The sequence below is a fragment of the Hemiscyllium ocellatum genome, chromosome 17 (genome assembly GCF_020745735.1).
Source record: "Hemiscyllium ocellatum isolate sHemOce1 chromosome 17, sHemOce1.pat.X.cur, whole genome shotgun sequence".
Classification (NCBI taxonomy): Eukaryota; Metazoa; Chordata; class Chondrichthyes; order Orectolobiformes; family Hemiscylliidae; genus Hemiscyllium; species Hemiscyllium ocellatum.
In genome coordinates, this window is record NC_083417.1 from 52,072,901 (window position 1) to 52,091,817 (window position 18,917).

At 39.9% G+C, this 18,917-nt stretch overlaps 1 protein-coding gene across 1 annotated transcript in view; it reads right to left on the reverse strand.

The window, feature by feature from the left end:
- Positions 1–8,525: 8,525 nt before the first annotated feature.
- The window catches only part of LOC132824077 (dynein axonemal heavy chain 5-like), a 285,827-nt gene continuing 275,435 nt past the window's right edge, over positions 8,526–18,917 (reverse strand). The window contains 3 exon segments of the mRNA XM_060838346.1: positions 8,526–8,677; positions 14,634–14,868; positions 18,256–18,408. Coding sequence (XP_060694329.1) covers positions 8,526–8,677; positions 14,634–14,868; positions 18,256–18,408 — 540 coding nt within the window.

Here is an 18,917-nt window from a genome sequence, read left to right on the forward strand (position 1 = left end):
ACTCATTTTTTATTTTACTTTGGAGCAAGAGGAAAGTAATGAACAGAATGCTAGTCTCAGTTTTCACTCGAGATGATTTTTAACAGGAAGACAGCGTTCTCCTTGGACTATTGGATAAGGGCTACTTTAGTATCCTTCACTCAGTTTTCAGACTGTGACTGAATCTGGCCTTTGCTTGGATGTAGTTTTAGTACTACACTATATAAACTTTGCTTTCAGGGAAGCCAACTCTGCAGTGTTAAGAGAAAGAAGACGGAATGGGCTTGAGGATTTTAAATTTGGTGTTTACTGATTAATCTTGAGATATTTGCACTTTTGTGTGTAGTAGTGTCTTTTCATCCTTCACTTTGATACTTTCAGGATTGAGTAGTGTGCACATGCATGCAGTCCACGTCTACTGTCTAAACCTGACAGCATTCAAAACATTCCTTGTCTCCAAATTGGCAGCACATCCTGTTTACCCCTCTTCCTTGTCCTCATTAACCTACACCAACTCTTGGTTAAGGCAAACCTCTACTTTGAAATTCTGATCCTTATTTTCAAATTTCTCCATAGCTTCTCTCTCTCTCTATTTCTAATCTCCTCAAGCCCCACATCTTTGATTTCTGCTCTCCAATAATATTGGCTTTTGAGAATTTCTAATTTTAATTGCTTTATCATTACGGCCTAAGTACAAAGATTTGGGATCACCTCCTAAAACTCTCTTATATCCCGGTCTCATGTCCCTATTAAGATATGCTGTCCTTGCAACTTACCTTGGTGATAAGTCTTTTGGCCATCTTCTATAAAACATCTCTATAAGGTTAGTGTCTCTCACTTTATAATGGCTCTATGAAGAATCTTAGGAGATTTTGTGTTGAAGGCAGTTTATAAATAGAAGCAGTTTTTGTGTTCTTGTGGAAAATCTGAGAATGTGGCCTCATACTGAAGTGGATCTATTACAGCATGGTTATGACAGGTAAGGTAATGCTGTTTGAGATGGTGGATCATTTCAGTTCTTAAAAACATGTTCAACCTAATTCCCCCTTGCTGCTGCACTTTCCTCCCTGCTTGTCACTCTTTCATTATTTTTCCCTGGTCAATGTGATGAGTTTTTCCATCTTGGCCTGATTCAATCCCATCAAGCTGGCTCTAAAGCTGATGTGATTGAAATTGAATAAGAGCGCCTGAGCGTGGGAGAATTTCTGCTCACAACATGTAGTTACATTTAAATCTTGCTTGGATGTTTTGCAGCAGCAGGACGCTGCACAATGGGGACTTGCCCAAGCATTTTAATAACTATTTGGTACTATTTTTAGGAAATGTGTTCTATATCCTTAATTACACTGCTGAGTTGAAGTGGCTGTAACACTCAAATCAAATGTTTCAGATTGTAATGTGAACATTTATCTCTTGCAGTACAAAGTGATTCAAGGATATTTATCAGTTAGTTAAATAAACTTGGTGACTTTGGTAAGGATTTGGGGTGTTCAGGAGGCTAGAATTGGCTATGCAGCTATTTCTGAGGGGTGTAGAATTGAATATAGAACAGAGATAGAGAGATTAGGTCATGGAGGGATTTTGAAAATTAATGCAAGAATTTTTAATATTCTTAGTCTTACAGCATGGAAACAGACCCTTTGTTCCAACCAGTCCATACCAACCATATTCCCACACTAAACTAGTCCCACATGCTGTGCTTGGCCCATATCTCTCCAGACCGTACCTGCTCATGAACTTATCCCCAATGTCTTTTAAACATTGTAACTGTACCTGCATCTACCACTCTCTCTGGCAGTTCATTCCACACAGGAACCACTGCGTTAAAAAAAAGTTGCCTCTCATGTCCTTTTTAAAATCTTTCTCCTCTCATTTTTAAAAATATGCTGTCTAGTTTTGAACATCCCCCTGCCTTAGGGTAAAGACCCTTGTCATTCACCTTATCTGTGCTCCTCAGGAGTTTATAAACCTCAGTAAGGTCAACCCCTCAACCTCCTACACTCCAGTGAAAAAAAGTCCCTGTCTATTTTTATATGTCAGATCCTCCATTAAGATCAAGTTATCGCTTGACCAGCAGCCAATGTAGGTCAATGAGAAGAAATTGATAAATTACCTTGTTACAGAAGATAGAATGTGGGAGCCCAGTTAGGATCGTGTTGGAAAAGTCAAAGCTCAAAATAACAAAGGCATAAATGAGGATTTCAGCAGCAAGTGAGCTAAACTGAGGCAAAGTTGGGTGATGTTAATGAGGTGGAAATAGGTCTTCTTAATGGTGGTACAAATAGGAGATCTAAAAACCCATCTCAGGATACAATGATACCAAGTTTGTATGGAAGGGGATGGAGTTGGAAGCAGGGCTATAAACAATGGCTTCAATATTCCCAATATGTAATTTAGTAGAAAATTACAGGACATCAGCTAAACAGTTTGTTAATGTAGCCCACCGACTCCCACTGCTACCTAGACTAAACCTCCTCCCACAAGACATCCTGTAAAAACACCATCCCTTATTCCCAATTCTTCCGCTTCCGCCACATCTGTTCCCATGATGACCAATTCCACCTCAGAAAGTTCCAGATGGCCTCTTTCTTCCATTATCGCAATGTCCCTTCCCACGTGATTTATGATATCCTCCAGCATATCTCCTCCACTTCGTGCACCACCGCCCTTGATCCCCACCCCTCCCAATGCATCAAGGACAGAATCCTTCTAGTCCTCACCTTCCACACCACCAACCTCCACATTCATCACATCACCCTCCTCCACTTCCGCCACCTACAAATGGACCCTACCACCAGAGATATATTTCCCTCCCCTCCCCTATCAGCATTCCAGAAAGACCATTTCCTCCGCTACTCCCTCATCAAGTCTACAGCACCCCCCCCCCCCCCCCCCCCAACAAGCCCACACCCGATCCTGGCACCTTTCCCTACCACCACAGGAAGAGCAAAACCTGCACCCACACTACTCTCCTCTACTCCGTCCAAAGCCCCAAGGGATCCTTCCACATCCATCAGAAATTTACCTGTACCTCTATCAATGTACCTCTACTGCATCAATTGCACCCGGTGTGGTCTCCTCTACATCGGGGAAACAGGATGCCTTCTTGATGGGACACCTGCACCCATCAAACGCTGCCCCATGGCTGAACACTTTAACACCCCCTCCCACTCCACCAAGGACATGCAGGTTCCCCTCCACTGCCAAAATCATGACCACCCGATGCCTGGAGGAGGAACACCTCATATTCCGTCTTGGGAAACTACAACCACACGGTGTGAAAGTGGATTTCAACAGCTTCCTCATTTCCCCTCCCCCCACATTATCCCAGTCCCAAGCCTCCAACTTGGCACTGCCCTCCGGACCTGTCCATCACTCCCCCCCGACCTACCACTTTCTCCCTCACCTTCACCCACCTATCGCTTTCCCAGCTACCTCCCCCCAACCCCACCCCCTCCCATTTATCTCTCAGCCCTGACCCACAAGCCTCATTCCTGATGAAGGGCTTATGCCTGAAACGTCGATTTTTCTGCTCATCTAATGCTGCCTGGTCTGCTGTGCTTTTCCAGCAACACACTCGACTTGTTAATGTAGCAACATGGAAGAATTGAAATAGGTGGCCGTGAGAAAGAGCTGTGTGCCATTAGTGCATTTATGAAATGTTGTGCTGTGTTTTTCGATGACATCACCACAGAGCAGAATGTAGATAAGGATTAGGAACAAGGGGCCAATAATAGCTCCACAGGAAACATCAGAGGTAACAGTGGGAGGACCAAAAAGAGGAACTATTGCAAATGATGCTGTAAATACAGATTGAGTATAATTCCACCCAGCTAAATGACAGTGGAGAGGCGTTGACATAGTCAACTACATCAAAAGCTGCAGACAGGTGAGGAATGATAAACAGGACCCAAGGGTCCTTTACCTATTAGCTAAACAGTTGTCCACCATAACTTTTCGAGGCTTAAGTCCTTGGATTTATGGGAACACAGCTGAGAGCATTACAGAACTACCACACAAGCATCACATTCTATGATGCTTTAAAACATCAACATTTTCATCACATGCAGATAAAATTAAGCAAATTTGAACAAAATGCAACATGTCTACCCATGTGGATCAAAAGTATTGCCTTTTTAAAAGAGGCTTAATATTTAGAATGGTTGTGAGGCTAGTTGAAGGACTGTATCACAGTATCATTACTCTGCAGTTGACCTCTACCAGTGTGTGTGATGCTGGCTAGGGAAGAGGATTTAACATTTGGAAACTAAAAAGTCATCTAAGTGAGAGAACACAATTAAACTCAATGGGCAGAATCTTAGCATATTTTGACAGTATAATGTTTGTTGAGGCCAAGCAAGATATGCTGCACTATCATCCCAAACATATCTCATTAACAATCTGCCATGTCCCTATGGAATCCATCTCATCTGATGCTTTTCCACTCCAATAAGAAAAGCCCATGCAACATCTTTCCTCACACCACCCACCCTGCATGGCTTTGCACTCCCTACTCACTTGGACACCTTTCCACCTCCTGCACCAGCTCTTACAGCTGTGCCATTCACTTTCATCTCACTGAGTCCTTCCCGTTTTTTCTCATTGCACAAGGAAACAGTCCACAATAGGGCAGAAAGAACCAAGATAGTTGTGTGGTGCCTGAAATTTGTCCCTCAGTGCCTATGAGAAGAGGACCCTGACTAGTCCGAGTAGCCAAATGACCGTACCCAAGCCCCTAGGATGATGTTTGAAGATGCCATTGTCTTGTTGTGCTGGATCCCCCTGACTGAGGATCACGCCCCTTAGATGTCCAGACATGGCCAATTGTTGGAAGGGCAACCAGTGTGCTTGTCACATATGCTGCTGGAATATAGTGCAGCTACAAGGTTAGCATCATGCTGTACACCAACAAGTCTTCTATTTTCATTTCATTTTATAATGGATAAAAGATATTTTTTATATTTTCATATGGACTTGCACTCTAGATCCCATTGTATATTAATGCCCCTCAGGGTCCTGCCAGTTACTGTATACTTTCCTCTTGCATTTAACCCCCTGACATGCATCACCATACACTTGTCCAGATTAAATTCCATCTGCCATTTCTCCGCCCAACTTTCCAACTGATCTACATCCTGCTGTATCTTTTGATAGCCTTCCTCACTATCTACAGCTCCACCAATATTAATGCATCTGCAAACTTACTAATCAGACCACCTATATTTTCATCCAAATCATTTATATCTTACAAACAGAGGTCCCAGCACTGATCCTAAGCAGAAAATTCACAGACTTCCAGTCAGATAAACACAGCTCCAGAATTATCCTCTGTCTTCTATGACCAAGCCAAGTTTGTATCCAACTTACCAATTCACCATGGATTCAATGTGACTTAATCTTCTGAACCAGCTAGCTTGCCAAATGCTTTAGTAAAGTCCATGTAGACAGCATCCACTCCCCTACCCTCAATCATCTCTGCCACTTCTGCAAAAACTCAAATTTATGACACAAGATCTGCCCCACACAAAGCCATGTTGACTATCCCTTATAATGCTTTGCCTTTTCCAAATAAGCGTAAAGAAGTGCACCCACAAAGTGTGCTGAAGCATCATGTAGATTTACAGTTGCTATATACATTAAAGCAACTTATTATTAAAATATTCATCTACAAATGTAATAGTGAATGTAATGTTCGCCATTACAGTTTAAAACACATCGTGGCACTGAAACCTTTTGAAATGATCTACAGAACCCAGCGCTGATTTTCCAAAATGTGTGTATAAATTTCTAAGTGAGAGATTTTAAATAAAATTATTCTTGGACTCATGTAGTAACTAGTTAATGATGTTGATGAAATGACTCAGGCACAATTAAGGAACACAAATTATGTGAGCTTGCAAAATTTATTACATGATTACCTAAGATTTTGGAAGACAAACCAAAGTGTTAAAGCACCGTTCAAGGACAGTAACACTTTCATGCTTCATCACCACATGACTCACAATGCAAAACAATGGACATTAAGAAACCGTGAAAATAGGCACCCTCATTTTGAATCACATTTTCCTTTTTACTATCTCCAGTAAACACATTTTATGTCTCAATGTAATTTGTTTCTTACAGTTTTAATAAATTACTAATCAGCACACCTGTACATCGACCCTGATAACAATTCTCATCAAATAGACAAGAAATAGCTATCCATTTTATACCACTTTACTTAGCACAGAAGTCAGAAATTGCCTAACAGGACAAAAACAAGAATTCTAAATTCCAATAATCACAATAACATATCCCTACAGGGAAAAAGATGTTGATTGGTTAACTCATCACTACTGAATGACCTGAGCACTCTTCTCTCCAATTGCATACATGGTTCTTATGATTGTTTGAAACCACTCTTCTTCAGGTGAATGAATGATGTTCAAATCTACCATACCACACAGTTCTCAGGATTCATTGTTACTAAATCACAGCAGAATAACATGTAAACAGAATCCAATGTTTTGCTGCTGGAACAGTAGCTCAGATTAGAACATTTTCCAATTTCGCTTGGATATAGAGGGTTCCATCACAATGTTTGCTCCAGCTAGAAAGGGAATGTGTTGTGGCTGCCTTCTCTGGAGGCAGTTTAGAGGCAGTTATAAAAACAGGCAATTGTCGATGTGGGCTGGTTAGAAGGCCCACCTCAGACTGAGACTTTCACTTGGCTTTACAAAATGCTGATAGCCCTCAGCCCCACTCATTCCCAAGTCCTGTCCATGTCATGTTACACCCTTTTCCCCCCTTTCCAAGCCCCCTCATGCTTGCTGTACCCCTCATACAACTTCAAATTCTCTATGTCATCCTTATGATTCCCCATCCAGCATATAAATTAGACAGATTTTAGGAACCAAGTGGAGTTAAAAATAATTAAACTCATAATAATCTAATAGAGCTCTCTCAAATTCACAATTGACACAGCAAAAAAAAATCTCTCATTAATGAAATCTAAAGACTTTAAGTCCCCCTCAGTGGTCAATCTCTCATAAAAATAAACAAACTTTTATTCAGTAATCACTTCAACAAACTTTGATTCAGTCGTTATATCAAAGTTGCATAACTTTATAATAGCTTCTTTAAATTGTCAATCAAATGTAAACTTAGCTCCTGTGCATTCTGAATGGACCTAGCTATAATACTAGCTCTTGGGAAATGTCAACACCCACATCTATTTAAATTGCAGGAATAAATGGTAATGGTTTCTCCTAAGCTATTCTGGATGGCCTGTCAATCACGCACACCAACATTTTTTACACTCTAGTCAACAGTTGTAGCCTAGTTTTTTTTTGCTTTTAAAAAGCTGGGGTTTAAATAACTTCAGATCATGATATTTAAAAATACTTTACCTGTCCTTTAAGAGCTACAATGTTTCCTCTACAAATTTGAAACTCTCAATGTGGTTTGAGGCTTAGAAGAGCAGAAACGAAATCAGTTTAAAGTCAACAATATTTTAAAATAGCTCAGCAAAATCATGCTTCATATCTGTGTGATCTTGCTCCACCCCGTCCCAAACAGGTGAAAATTGTAACAACTGGAAATGGGCATGAGAGACTTCTACATGCAAGCCCTATCTGTTATTTTGAAAGATCTTTGGAGTCAACCCAGCTGTTCAAAAATAATGCCCAATGTTCAGCTGCTTCTTTTCAATTATCATCAAAATTTCTCTTAATGAGTAACTTTGGGCACTTGAGTCCTTCAACACGTGGAACCAGAATACATGTGCAGAGCCAGATATGTGTGTAAAACCCATGATCATTAATGCTTAAGATTAACCATTTCTTTGCCAGACTTCATGACAATTATGATTAATTGTTTAAAATAGGCAAAAACAAATTTGTGTGTTTAACCAATAGCTTTCACTAATTGCCAAACTAGTCACATTATTACATGGGGATAGAATGACAATTCATTGTTATAGTCAGCTAGTATATTGTCAGTCATTTGGCAGTACAACTTGAGTATTGCTGAAAAAAGATATTTTAATTTTCAATGGCAAGTCTATATCAGAGTCCACTTGCCAACAAACTAGCACTGTTTTCTTATGCAGTGTAAAGTGATGTTCACCTTCACATTGGTATTCTTGTGGATTTGCATAAAGTGAGGACTGCAGATGCTGGACATCAGAATCGAGAGTGTGGTGCTGGAAAAGCACAGCAGGTCAGGCAGCATCCAAGCAGCAGGAGAATTTATGTTTTGGGCATAAGCCCTTCATCAGGAATGACCTCAAACATCATTCCTGATGAAGGCCTTGTGCCCGAAAAGTCAATTCTCCGGCTCCTTGGATGCGACCTGAACTGCTGTGCTTTTCCAGCACCATATTCTTGTCCTGGTGAGTATAAGGTAATAAACTTTGATAAAATATATCTTTTATCAGCAATATTTCACTACAGTAGCCATATGTCAGCAATAATTTCAGTTAACAGTGTTCTCGCCCAATTTGCTGCAACTGTTCCATTGCCAAGATTACATTATATAGTTTAATACATCAAATTCACCAGTGCAACTTATTTCACATCACAGAGTAATGCAACACCTCTTAGTACCCAGTGTTCAGGAGGTCGGTTTGTTTTCAAGTCAACAGCAGCAATATAGTTCAGATCAGTTCTCACAGGCTTTTTATAAATTGGACAGGTATATACCAAAGTATCTTTAGAACCTGTAAAACAAAAAGACAAAAGCAAAATCACAGACGTTACAGGGTGTTATAAAGGTATATATAAGAAATATACAGGTTTGAATCAAGCCAATAAAAGCTGTTGGGGAGAACCATTTTATCAATCACACCAAGATATTCTGCCGGAGATCAGAGGTAGTCTGTTTAAGCTGTTGGATATAATTGGCTGCCTGCCAAATCTAACTGTGATCTCTTTACATGAAAACATATAGGGTAATGTCAGTTTTGACCAGCCATCACATGAATGCTTTGACACCAATGGTAAGTCAAAACAGAATTGAATTCTGGGACCAACATTGAATGCATTCTTCACCAACAGAATATATTCTTCTCTTTGTGGCTGTCTATCCCTTCAGTTTATCTATGAAGGGTGTTTACCAGAACCTATAGAAAACCATTCAGTCTTCCTGCCTCAGATCCAAGACAAATACGTGGCAATCCTCAGAGCGGCCCTTTGTAGGTAATGCTGCACTAGCTTTCATAACCATTGGACACCTTCAGCGATCAATGGATAGACTCCTTGGTGCCTGTAAAGAGCTTAATTTGATCATCAGCATCTAAAAGAAAAATATGGTCCAGGAGAGTGCCAATTTTGATGGATGTCAATATGGTAATAAGGCACTGGAATTTATTCATAGCTTCACATACATATATTACAAGAGGAATGGCATTTAAAAGTAAGATTGTTTTGCTACAGTTGTATAGAGTGTTGGTGAGGCCACATCTTAAGTACTGTGCACTGTTTTGGTTTTCTTATTGAAGAAAGTATGTAAATCATTTAGAGGTAGTTCACAGAGGTTCACTCAACTGACACCTGGGATGGGGGTGTGGGAATTTATTGAGGGAAGGTTCAACAGGCTGGGCTTGTATTTATCGATGTTTATAAAACTGAGAGGTGATCTTACTGAAACATACACAATCCTGAGGAGGTGATTTAAATATCTGGAAAGCACCCAAAGATAATGAAAGAGGGATTCCCTTATTCCCACTGGCATTGGGTCATTATAAACATGGAGGGAGCATAAGGATATAACAGGCAAAACCGGGTATCTATATAGTGTTAAATCTCTGATTTACATCTGATTGAGGAAATCTTTTGGCTGTGTATCCTTCTCTCTATGAAGTTGACTTCCACCCTGCCTCACCCAAAGACACCTATTCCTCCTGAGAGGACCCTGTTGACTTCTCCCTTCCCTGTGTGGTACTATCCCTATACAATGCCACTGCTTTTGGAGTTCCCAATGCGACTACTCAAGCTTCTCTATCCTAATCCCTTCCTTGCCATCAACACCAGGTACTGGAAGTTCTGTTATACACTTACCTATTGAGACCGGTTTTATCAGTAACTAAACATAGCACACAGTGACCTTTTGCTAAGCAGTTGACTGATTGGCAGGTTCAAATGCACCGCGGTGGCTAAAATGTTCCGATCCCTATCAGTGGCAGCATTCTCTTCTTGAATCACTGATCTGGGCAAATGATTAGGGTCGAGTGATATCCAGCACTTGCTCAAGAGGACCTTTTCAGCTTCTGTATTGATACCTTCCAAGAGATCCAGGCTCTGTGGTGGATCGCCTATATTGGGGTTAGGTCAGTCAACTCTCCAGAGGTCATATGGTCAGTGGCACTTGTTTCCATCTCCTAGAAGATCATCCTTGCACCCTTTCTCAGGAGAGGAGCAGACCTCTCCGCAAAGGATGCACTCCCTTGATACAGTGCACAAGTCATTCAGGAATCCTCAATTTTACCAGACTCTACTTCACTCAAGCCAACTTGCTATGACACTGCAGATTCCACAATAGTGTTGAGTAAGTTGCTTCCCTCCAAATCCATAAGACTGCTGGCCTTCAGCAAATACCCCACCCCAAGCCATTTTCTGAAGCTGTTCTTCAGCTTTCAGTCCAAATACATAAATGTGGCCATCTGTGTCAAATCACATGATGACTCTATGATGTTCACAGCTATGGACATCCTGTATCTCATTACAACCCTTGAATTCCCATTATGGAGGAATACTTTTGCGTCAACCTGAAAGCCAGTCCTGTCAGCCTTGTGATCAGTCAATGATTTTCTTCACCATGTTTCTCTCAGTCCCCTCAGATACTATCTCACATGCCTGGCTTAGCTTCTTGTGATGTTCAGCTATTCATTCACTGAAGGACCGTCCCCATCTGAAAGTGTGGTGAGCCCAAGGAGGTGACCAGAGGAAGGATTGGATCTTACCTAAAGAAGAGAAATCATTGAAAATAGCCTATGGATGAGTATAGGAAAGTATAAAGTAGCTCCAGAAGATACTCAGGCCTCTTTTGTTTACTTTCAGGAGGAAAGGTAAGCAGCTGGTCATGAAGGGTACAAGTGAATTATTTGCATTGTTGATTACCCTCCAGATGTGAAGGAGTGATATGGCTCATAGACCTCTATTCTTGTAGGATCTTACTGTCAAAGTTGTGCCAACTGAATGATTGAATGATTGAAATGATTTGAATGGATGATTTTATTGTCACGTGTATTTTATATGAAGAAAAATAGTAAAATACAGTGAAGTCTTTCCACTGTTGCTGCAATCCAACACCATTTTGAACAGTTATAAGAAAAAGTTAAAAAAAAAGATTTATCAGCCCTGAGCCAGCTCATCATCAACGACGCCTGCAACACCATCCCTCCTCCACCATCCCACTGCCATCTACACCAGATCCAACCAATGTTGTAGTTGCCCATCTACAGGCACCATCTCTTGCCTCTGGGCAGGTTCTTCTCTGCTATTGCTTTGTGAGGACCCAACCAATGATGAAGTCGCTGATCCTCAGGCACCATCTTTTGCTGCTGGGAGTATCTCACCAACATTGCCTCCAACTATGTAGCAGGTACCAATTCCAATGTCAGGTCCCATGCTCACCCTGGAAAACTAACAACTGGTTCATTCACCATGGCAGTGAGGTCTGTGCTGGAACATCTTGAGGCCTCACCACAGTATTCCTCGGTGCTGCCAATTTCATCTGTGCTCAGGACAAGAGATAAGTAAAGGATGCAAGAAAAAAAAAACAAGAAGAGAAAAAAACAGAAAAGAAAAGCAGTCAGAATGGACAAGCCCTTGCTCAGGAGCCCAAACAGACCAATCACATGCTATCATTCTGACTACAGTTTTGGTCACTTTTGGGAATGGCGTGCGTGAAGTCAAAGAGATCCCTGACTATGAAAATATGCTCACTCCAATTGTTACTGGGGCCAAAGTCCATCAAATACATTGTCAAGACGTCTAGGGATCTGGAGGGTGAAATTAGTTCTTTGTTCGGTCAAAGCACACCTCTCAAACTTTCAACAGTGGTGATTACCTTCAGCAGCCATTCTGGGCTATGAGCACCACTGTCTCATCAGAGCAACCATTTTTTTCATTGTTTGGTGTTCTGTTCAATCACAAACTACTTCCAACATTTCAGACTTAAGTGTCGCGAAGGATGAGTTGCTTCACCCCACTCTATCAAATCTCCTCTCAATATTCTCCTGTGCTTGAAAACACAGCCCTATTTTCTCTAGACTTTGCCCTTGAAACAAAATTGTTTTACTTCTTTGCATTTCAATTGAATCTGAAGATTATAGTGTTCTGTGAAGCTCAGTAACTGCTATAAAATGAACAATGTAAGTAGTTCCCACTACCAACAGCATCCACAGGTTTCAGTTGAAGAGTTTAACTTACAATAAACAGGAGGGCTAGTCCTCCAGATTGCATTTGAGTGACCCTTGCTGAAGGTGCAAGCGTGGATGCTGGATCTTTCTGAAAACCCTAAGGTCAAATAGCCCATTATCACTCTCTAGCCCAATCTACGAAGATGGCTATTAGGGCATGATAAACAATGATTCAACCAAATCTTATGGACACATTCATCATGTTAGTGAATTACATGATCCAAAGCTGAAATTATTTTTCAATATTTTGACATACTGCAACCTAACATCAGATATATGACACAGAAAGTCAATTTGGTCCAACCAGACCATATCAGTATTTCTGCTTCTCTCATATTTTCCACCTGTTCTCATACAAATCTATCATAACAACTGTCTGTTCCCTTCTCCTTTATATAGTTGCTTAGCTTCCTTGTAAATATTTGCTTTAATCACACCTTATGGTGGCAAATTGCCCATACTCACCACTCTTTGGGTAAATAAGTTTCTTCTAAACTTGGTGACTCTCTTATGATGATGGTCTATGCTTCTTCCTCACTAGAGCAAGCACTCTTTCTGTATTCACTATATTAAAACCTTTCAAAATATTAAGACCTCAGTCTCCTTTTTGCAAGAAAAAAAGAGATCCAGCCTGTGAATGTTTCCCATTCTGTTTTTTCACCCATTTCTGCTATCACCCTTACAGATCTTCTCACACTATCTCCAGTGCATTTTCATTCTTTTAATTAAATAATGATGAGAACCACATGCAGTACTCTCTAAGTATGGTCAAAGCAAGGTTGGGGACAGGTTTAGCATAACTTTCCTGTCCTTTCAATCCTATCTTTCTAGAAACAATACCTGGTGTTTCTAATGCCCTTGCTTACCTGAGGATCCCCTTTATTTGCATTCCAAGTACCCTTTGTTCCTCCAACCATTTAATTTGAACCTTCCACATAATAACTAACTTCCCTATTCTTTCTATCAAAACATATAACTTGACATTATCTATTTTATAAATGTTTTTCCACTCTGCAAGCTTATGACTGTCCTTTAATTTGTAGCGCTGACTACCACAACCCCTGCAACTACTCCCCCACCTCTCTTGCCAACCTCCCACCAACCCCCATGATTTGGTGTAATCTGTGAATTTAGAAATTGTGTTTCTGAAGATTGAGTTGTTTATTGTAAACTCTGAACAGCAGTGCTGTCAGCATAGATCCTTATGGGACATCATTTCTGCCACTCAGAATATCCACCCTTTGCTGTTACTCATTGTCGTCTTCCTTGAAGCTAGCTAACAATTTATCCTGTCACTTATCTCCTGATTCCATATTCTTTGGCATTATTATTTAGCCTCCTATTTGGCACATTATCAAAGGCTTTTAAATATCTATATAAATTACATTTACTGCATTACTATAGTTTATTCTCTCAGTTGCCTCCTCACAATTCAATAAGATTGATTAAGCAAAATTTTAAAATCCGTGCTGATTATTCATTCTTCTATTCACTCTTCTTGTAACAGTTCCATTATTTTTTGGATGAATCATTACAAGATGGTGTAAAACAAAAATGACAGTGTTTTGAGATTGTGAAATATACAGGCAGAGATTTTATAGTTTAGATTCCCTACAGTGTGGAACAGGCCCTTAGGCCTAACAAGACCACACCGACCCTCCGAAGAGTAACCCACCCAGACCCATTTCCCTCTGACTAATGCACTGTGGGCAATTTAGCATGGCCAATTCACTTGACCTGCTCATCATCTTTGGACTGTGGGAGGAAGCCAGAGCACCCAGAGGAAACCCACGCAGACACAGGGAGAACGTGCAAACTCCACACAGACAGTTGCCCAAGGGCTGGACTGAACCTGGCACCCTGGTGCTGTGACTGAGCCACTGTGCTCAGTGATAGAGAAACTCATTACTCACTGCTCTTTCAACTGTGAAGTTAACATTACATAAGGTAAACTGCAGAAACCCATTAAAACACAGTTACAATTCATTTAACAAGACAAAACATTTTCAAAGATTTTTGCAGTGAGACTAAAAGCATAAAAGTGGAAGTTCAAGTGAATTGGAAGATTTCAATCTCTGGAGACTTCAACATCATAGGAACAAGGCTTCACTGACAGGAGTTTCTAGATATATGAATTTAAATAATGTACTTGCTGTGGATATTGGATGAATTATGTTAAGATCCAATTGCTGATGCTATAAGACAAATTGTAATTGCAATATATTTCAATGCGTGAGCAACATTTCTGACTTACTGTGGTGGTTGATAGCAGACATATGAATAACAGGCAGAATTTCAAACAGAACTTTTGGTTTTGATTCTGTTAGTCTGTTGTTACGTCGATCCCATCCAGCACCTTCTAAATACAAACCATAGACAAAGACTCCCTCAGAAGGAGGCTGCATAACATCTTCCTTTGATGATCTAGTGACATCACTGTGAAGCATCACACTGTCCAGAGCCCAGCCCTTATGAAGCCGAGTAACTTCCTGTTATTAGTTAAAAGAAAGACTAATTTTAATGCAGAATGCACAGGGAAGGTAACTAATTGCATATTGATGTTAAATAGCCACAATTCCTGTAAGATTTCCTCACTAATTGTTCTCATCATAAAATGTCAAGTAAAGCTGTGAATCTGTTCAACTTGACTTGCAATGTTCAGGGTCTCCTTAGAGGCAGTATCAGTCTTTGCCTTTTTGCTAGACATTGTAAGGAAGTCTGATGTTGTATTTTAATCTTCCGGGATGACTTACATGCTTTAAAGTAAAGAAGGTCAGCACTGAAAAATGCGAAATCTCCTTCACATAATATCAAGATTAATTGGTCACATGCATAATAAAACTTTCTCAAATATATGCATTGTTGTCTTAATTTCTACCTCAAATGCACCCTCACTCTGATACAAAGCAGTTTACAGACTTCAATTTGTTACAGCAGTGAGCAAGATGCCCTCTCTGAGTTATGCAAATTATTTAATGAAGAACGATAAGGTTTGAACTATAGGTAGAATTTAAATAGACTGGGGCTTTTTTCCCTGGAGCATCGGAGGCTGTGGGATGACCTTATATGGGTTTATAAATTCATGAGGGGTATGGATAGGGTGAATAGCCAAGGTCTTTTTTCTAGGGTAGGGGAGTCCAAGACTAGAGGGCAAAAGCTTAAGATGAGAGGGAAAAGATTTAAAAAGACGCTAAGGGCTAACTTTTTCATGCAGAGGGTGGATAGAATTAGCTGCAAGGGGAAGTGGTACAACCGATATGATTACAACATTTAAAAGGCATCTGAATGGGTATATGAATAGGAAAGGTTTAGAGGAATATGGGCCAAATGCTGGCAAATGGGACTAGGTCAGACTGGGCTGTCTGGTCAGTGCAGATGAGTTAGACCAAGGGGTCTGTTTGCATGCTGTATGCCTCTATGTTACTGGGGTGATATATCCCAAAATCATTTCTCATGAGTCTTTTGCATTAAAAAATTGCACCGAAAGAGAAATACATTAGCAATGAAATTGAAATTGTCATCAGTGTTAATTGTATATTAATTATTTAATTGTATTCAGATGGTGGCCATTAACTGGAATTCAGTTATGCTTCTACAGAGAGGAAAAGATTGAAAACATAGTTGTTTGGTTTGGCAGTGTATATTTGCAATGTGTATCCCTGGAACCAAAAGCTTCTCAGTACATAAAGTCTAGTCTCAGGTTCAGCACTTCATGGCTATTTCGAATAAAATGATCAATCAGTTTGATGTCTTCACTCAAGAAACTGTTGGGATAGGAATATTTATTAATATGTTGCTCCAACAAAGGAAATTTAGGACCTTCATTACTGTGGGTCAAATTGATCCAGATATCAACACACGTCAACAAAATTACTATGATGTCCTTTGTGACTCAAGCCACATTGAATGGATTTGACATTTTATAACTGATAGATGGTTTAGAAAAAAATACAAAGATGTTGGAAATACTCAGAAGATCTGCCAACATCTTTGGAGAGAAAAACATGTTTGCCATTTCAGGTTCATGCCCCATTTTTAGAACTCAAAGTACTTCACAGATATTTTCCATGGTACCACTGGCCTTCATTTTGTTCTTTCCACCTTTGACTTCATTGCCACTCTACCCGTTACCCCACCACCCATGCAAAACCCATTTCTTTGTCTTGCTTCAAACCTGTTACATTTCTATGTACAGTTCTGACATTGGGTCACCAGTTTAAAATATTAATTCTGCACTGATACTAAAAAAAATGTGCTCAATGTTTTCAGAGTATTTTTGGCTATATTTCAGGTCTCCAATGTCTATTGTGTCATTGTGCTCTGGTAGCATGTGTGGGGAGAGGAACAGGATTAATGTTTCTTGTCAAATGAGTCGCCTTTTCTGAAGAGTCATGTTCAACTCAAAAACATGAATTCTCCTTTTGACCCCAGATACACTGCCAGATCTGATGAATATTCCCAATAGTTCCTGCTTCTGTTTCAGTTTGCAGCATCCTCAGCATTTGGCTTTAATCATTCGGAGGCGTTCTGCTTTTGTGGACAAATTAATGTAGTTTCAGGACCACACGAATTAAGTATTTGTTCAAGGTGGCATTATTGAAAGTTTGAAGCAGTACTGCTTGAAGGCAAAGTTACTTTAGCACTGGAAGATGCTGAGACTCCTTCATAAGAACACAACAAGATTTAAGTTAAATTTTACAAATCATTAAAAAAAACTCAGCACTTTCTTCCTGACCTTGTTCTTTTGTAACCAGGTCAGTTAAGATGGAATGCTTTGATGATCAAACAACTGTATCCTTATGCAGGATCAAGAATAATGAAGGTATTTTATGTTTTGAACATGAACTAAATCAGTTACTAGGTAGCTGAAATCTTCAGTGTTACCAAAAAAAAGACATAGGGGGTGAATCTTACCTTTTATGACTAAGTGCAAGTTGCATCAAGTTTTTAGGAGGGATTCTCACTACAAGGCTGAGCAAGATTTATCAATTATCTCAGCAAGCGTGCCTCATTAACCAGCTACCCCATCCCTAAGGCATTCCCCATACTTTATTCTAGTCCATCTTACTATACTCCATTCCTGGAACAACATGCCACTCAGAGGATATCTGTTGTACAAACAGCATCACTTGCACCTGTGCCATCTTTAAAGGCCCATGGTGTACTCATGCAAACACTATCAGTCCATAGCAGCCTTCTGCGATTCCTGATATTTGCCCAGGACATGGTGCCCTGCTTTGTGGACAAGGATCTGGTGGTCCTGGTGGACAGGGTGGTTCATGCACAGGCACCCTCTTCCCCAGGCAGTGGAGCCTCCAGCAAGCATAAATAAATCACATTAGGATTATTGGCCAGGTTTATACCACGTCCAATCATGGAATCACATCTAATATTGGACATTATATTTCAGGTTTTACAAGCATGGGCTAGTTGAGTACAAATCATCACTGTGCCTATAGTAAAGAACAAATAGAAGAGCTTTGTTTCAAAAGGAAATTGCAGAAGTGCCTGAAGGGAAATACTTTTCACAGCTATAAGGAGAAGTAAGAAAATAAGACAAGTTTAAACGTCTTACAGAAATCTAGCATGGACTGGAATGAGTAAATGGCCTCCTTTGACATTATAACTACTTTATAATTCAATTGTGATTTTACTTCTTAAAAATGATTTAATCAAAGAACTTCAGGACACTTTGAGAGACTCCATCAGGGGAAAATACATGTAGAGAAATTCAAATTTCTCATCCATCGCCCTTGCAAAAGAGAGATGTAGTAAACAGAGGCTTCGCCCTAAATTCTTGGTGTACATTTGACTATTTGGCTCATAATAATCTGCATTAAGATTAACTGGATGAAAATGATGCACTATTGACTGACCTGTCTCATAGCTGTAAGGAATCCTTGAGGATTGAAGAAACCTGTCATCCAGAAACAGTTTGGCCTCCCTTCAAAAATCCAAGAGTGGAATTGATGGTTCCTTTCTAGTAACTCAGTGAACCAGAATCCCAAAGTACTTGAAGCCCAAGATGCCTTTGTAAAATTAAAAGGAGGAAACTATAATACCATTATACACTGAACACAGATTCAATACAGTACTTACAAATGTTTTCTAATTAGAATCTGCATATATTGCTCAAGATATTGCACAATAGATAATTGTATCAGAGATTTCCTTTTTGCAAAACATATTTTGTTCCAATGTCACTTTGGATAGTAAGAAGACATTAAGATATGCACGGATACATAAATAAGTATTCATTCAACTTACTGACAGATCTTGCTCAGACAGGTAGCTGGTTTACATAGAAATTATTTCAAAACAGGTTGAAATTCCCTCTGCACCACGTGAGTAAGAAGCTTTATTAATAACCACCCTATATTGCACCCTATATTGCACCAGAAAAATAGCTGCCTCCTAGACTACTCATTCGTGTGGCTGACAATGTTTCAGGTATGTTTGAACATTGACTAATTAAGACCATGTCGATACTAAGGCTTCACTTTTCACAGGACAGAGAGCCTCACTCTCATTGTGAAAA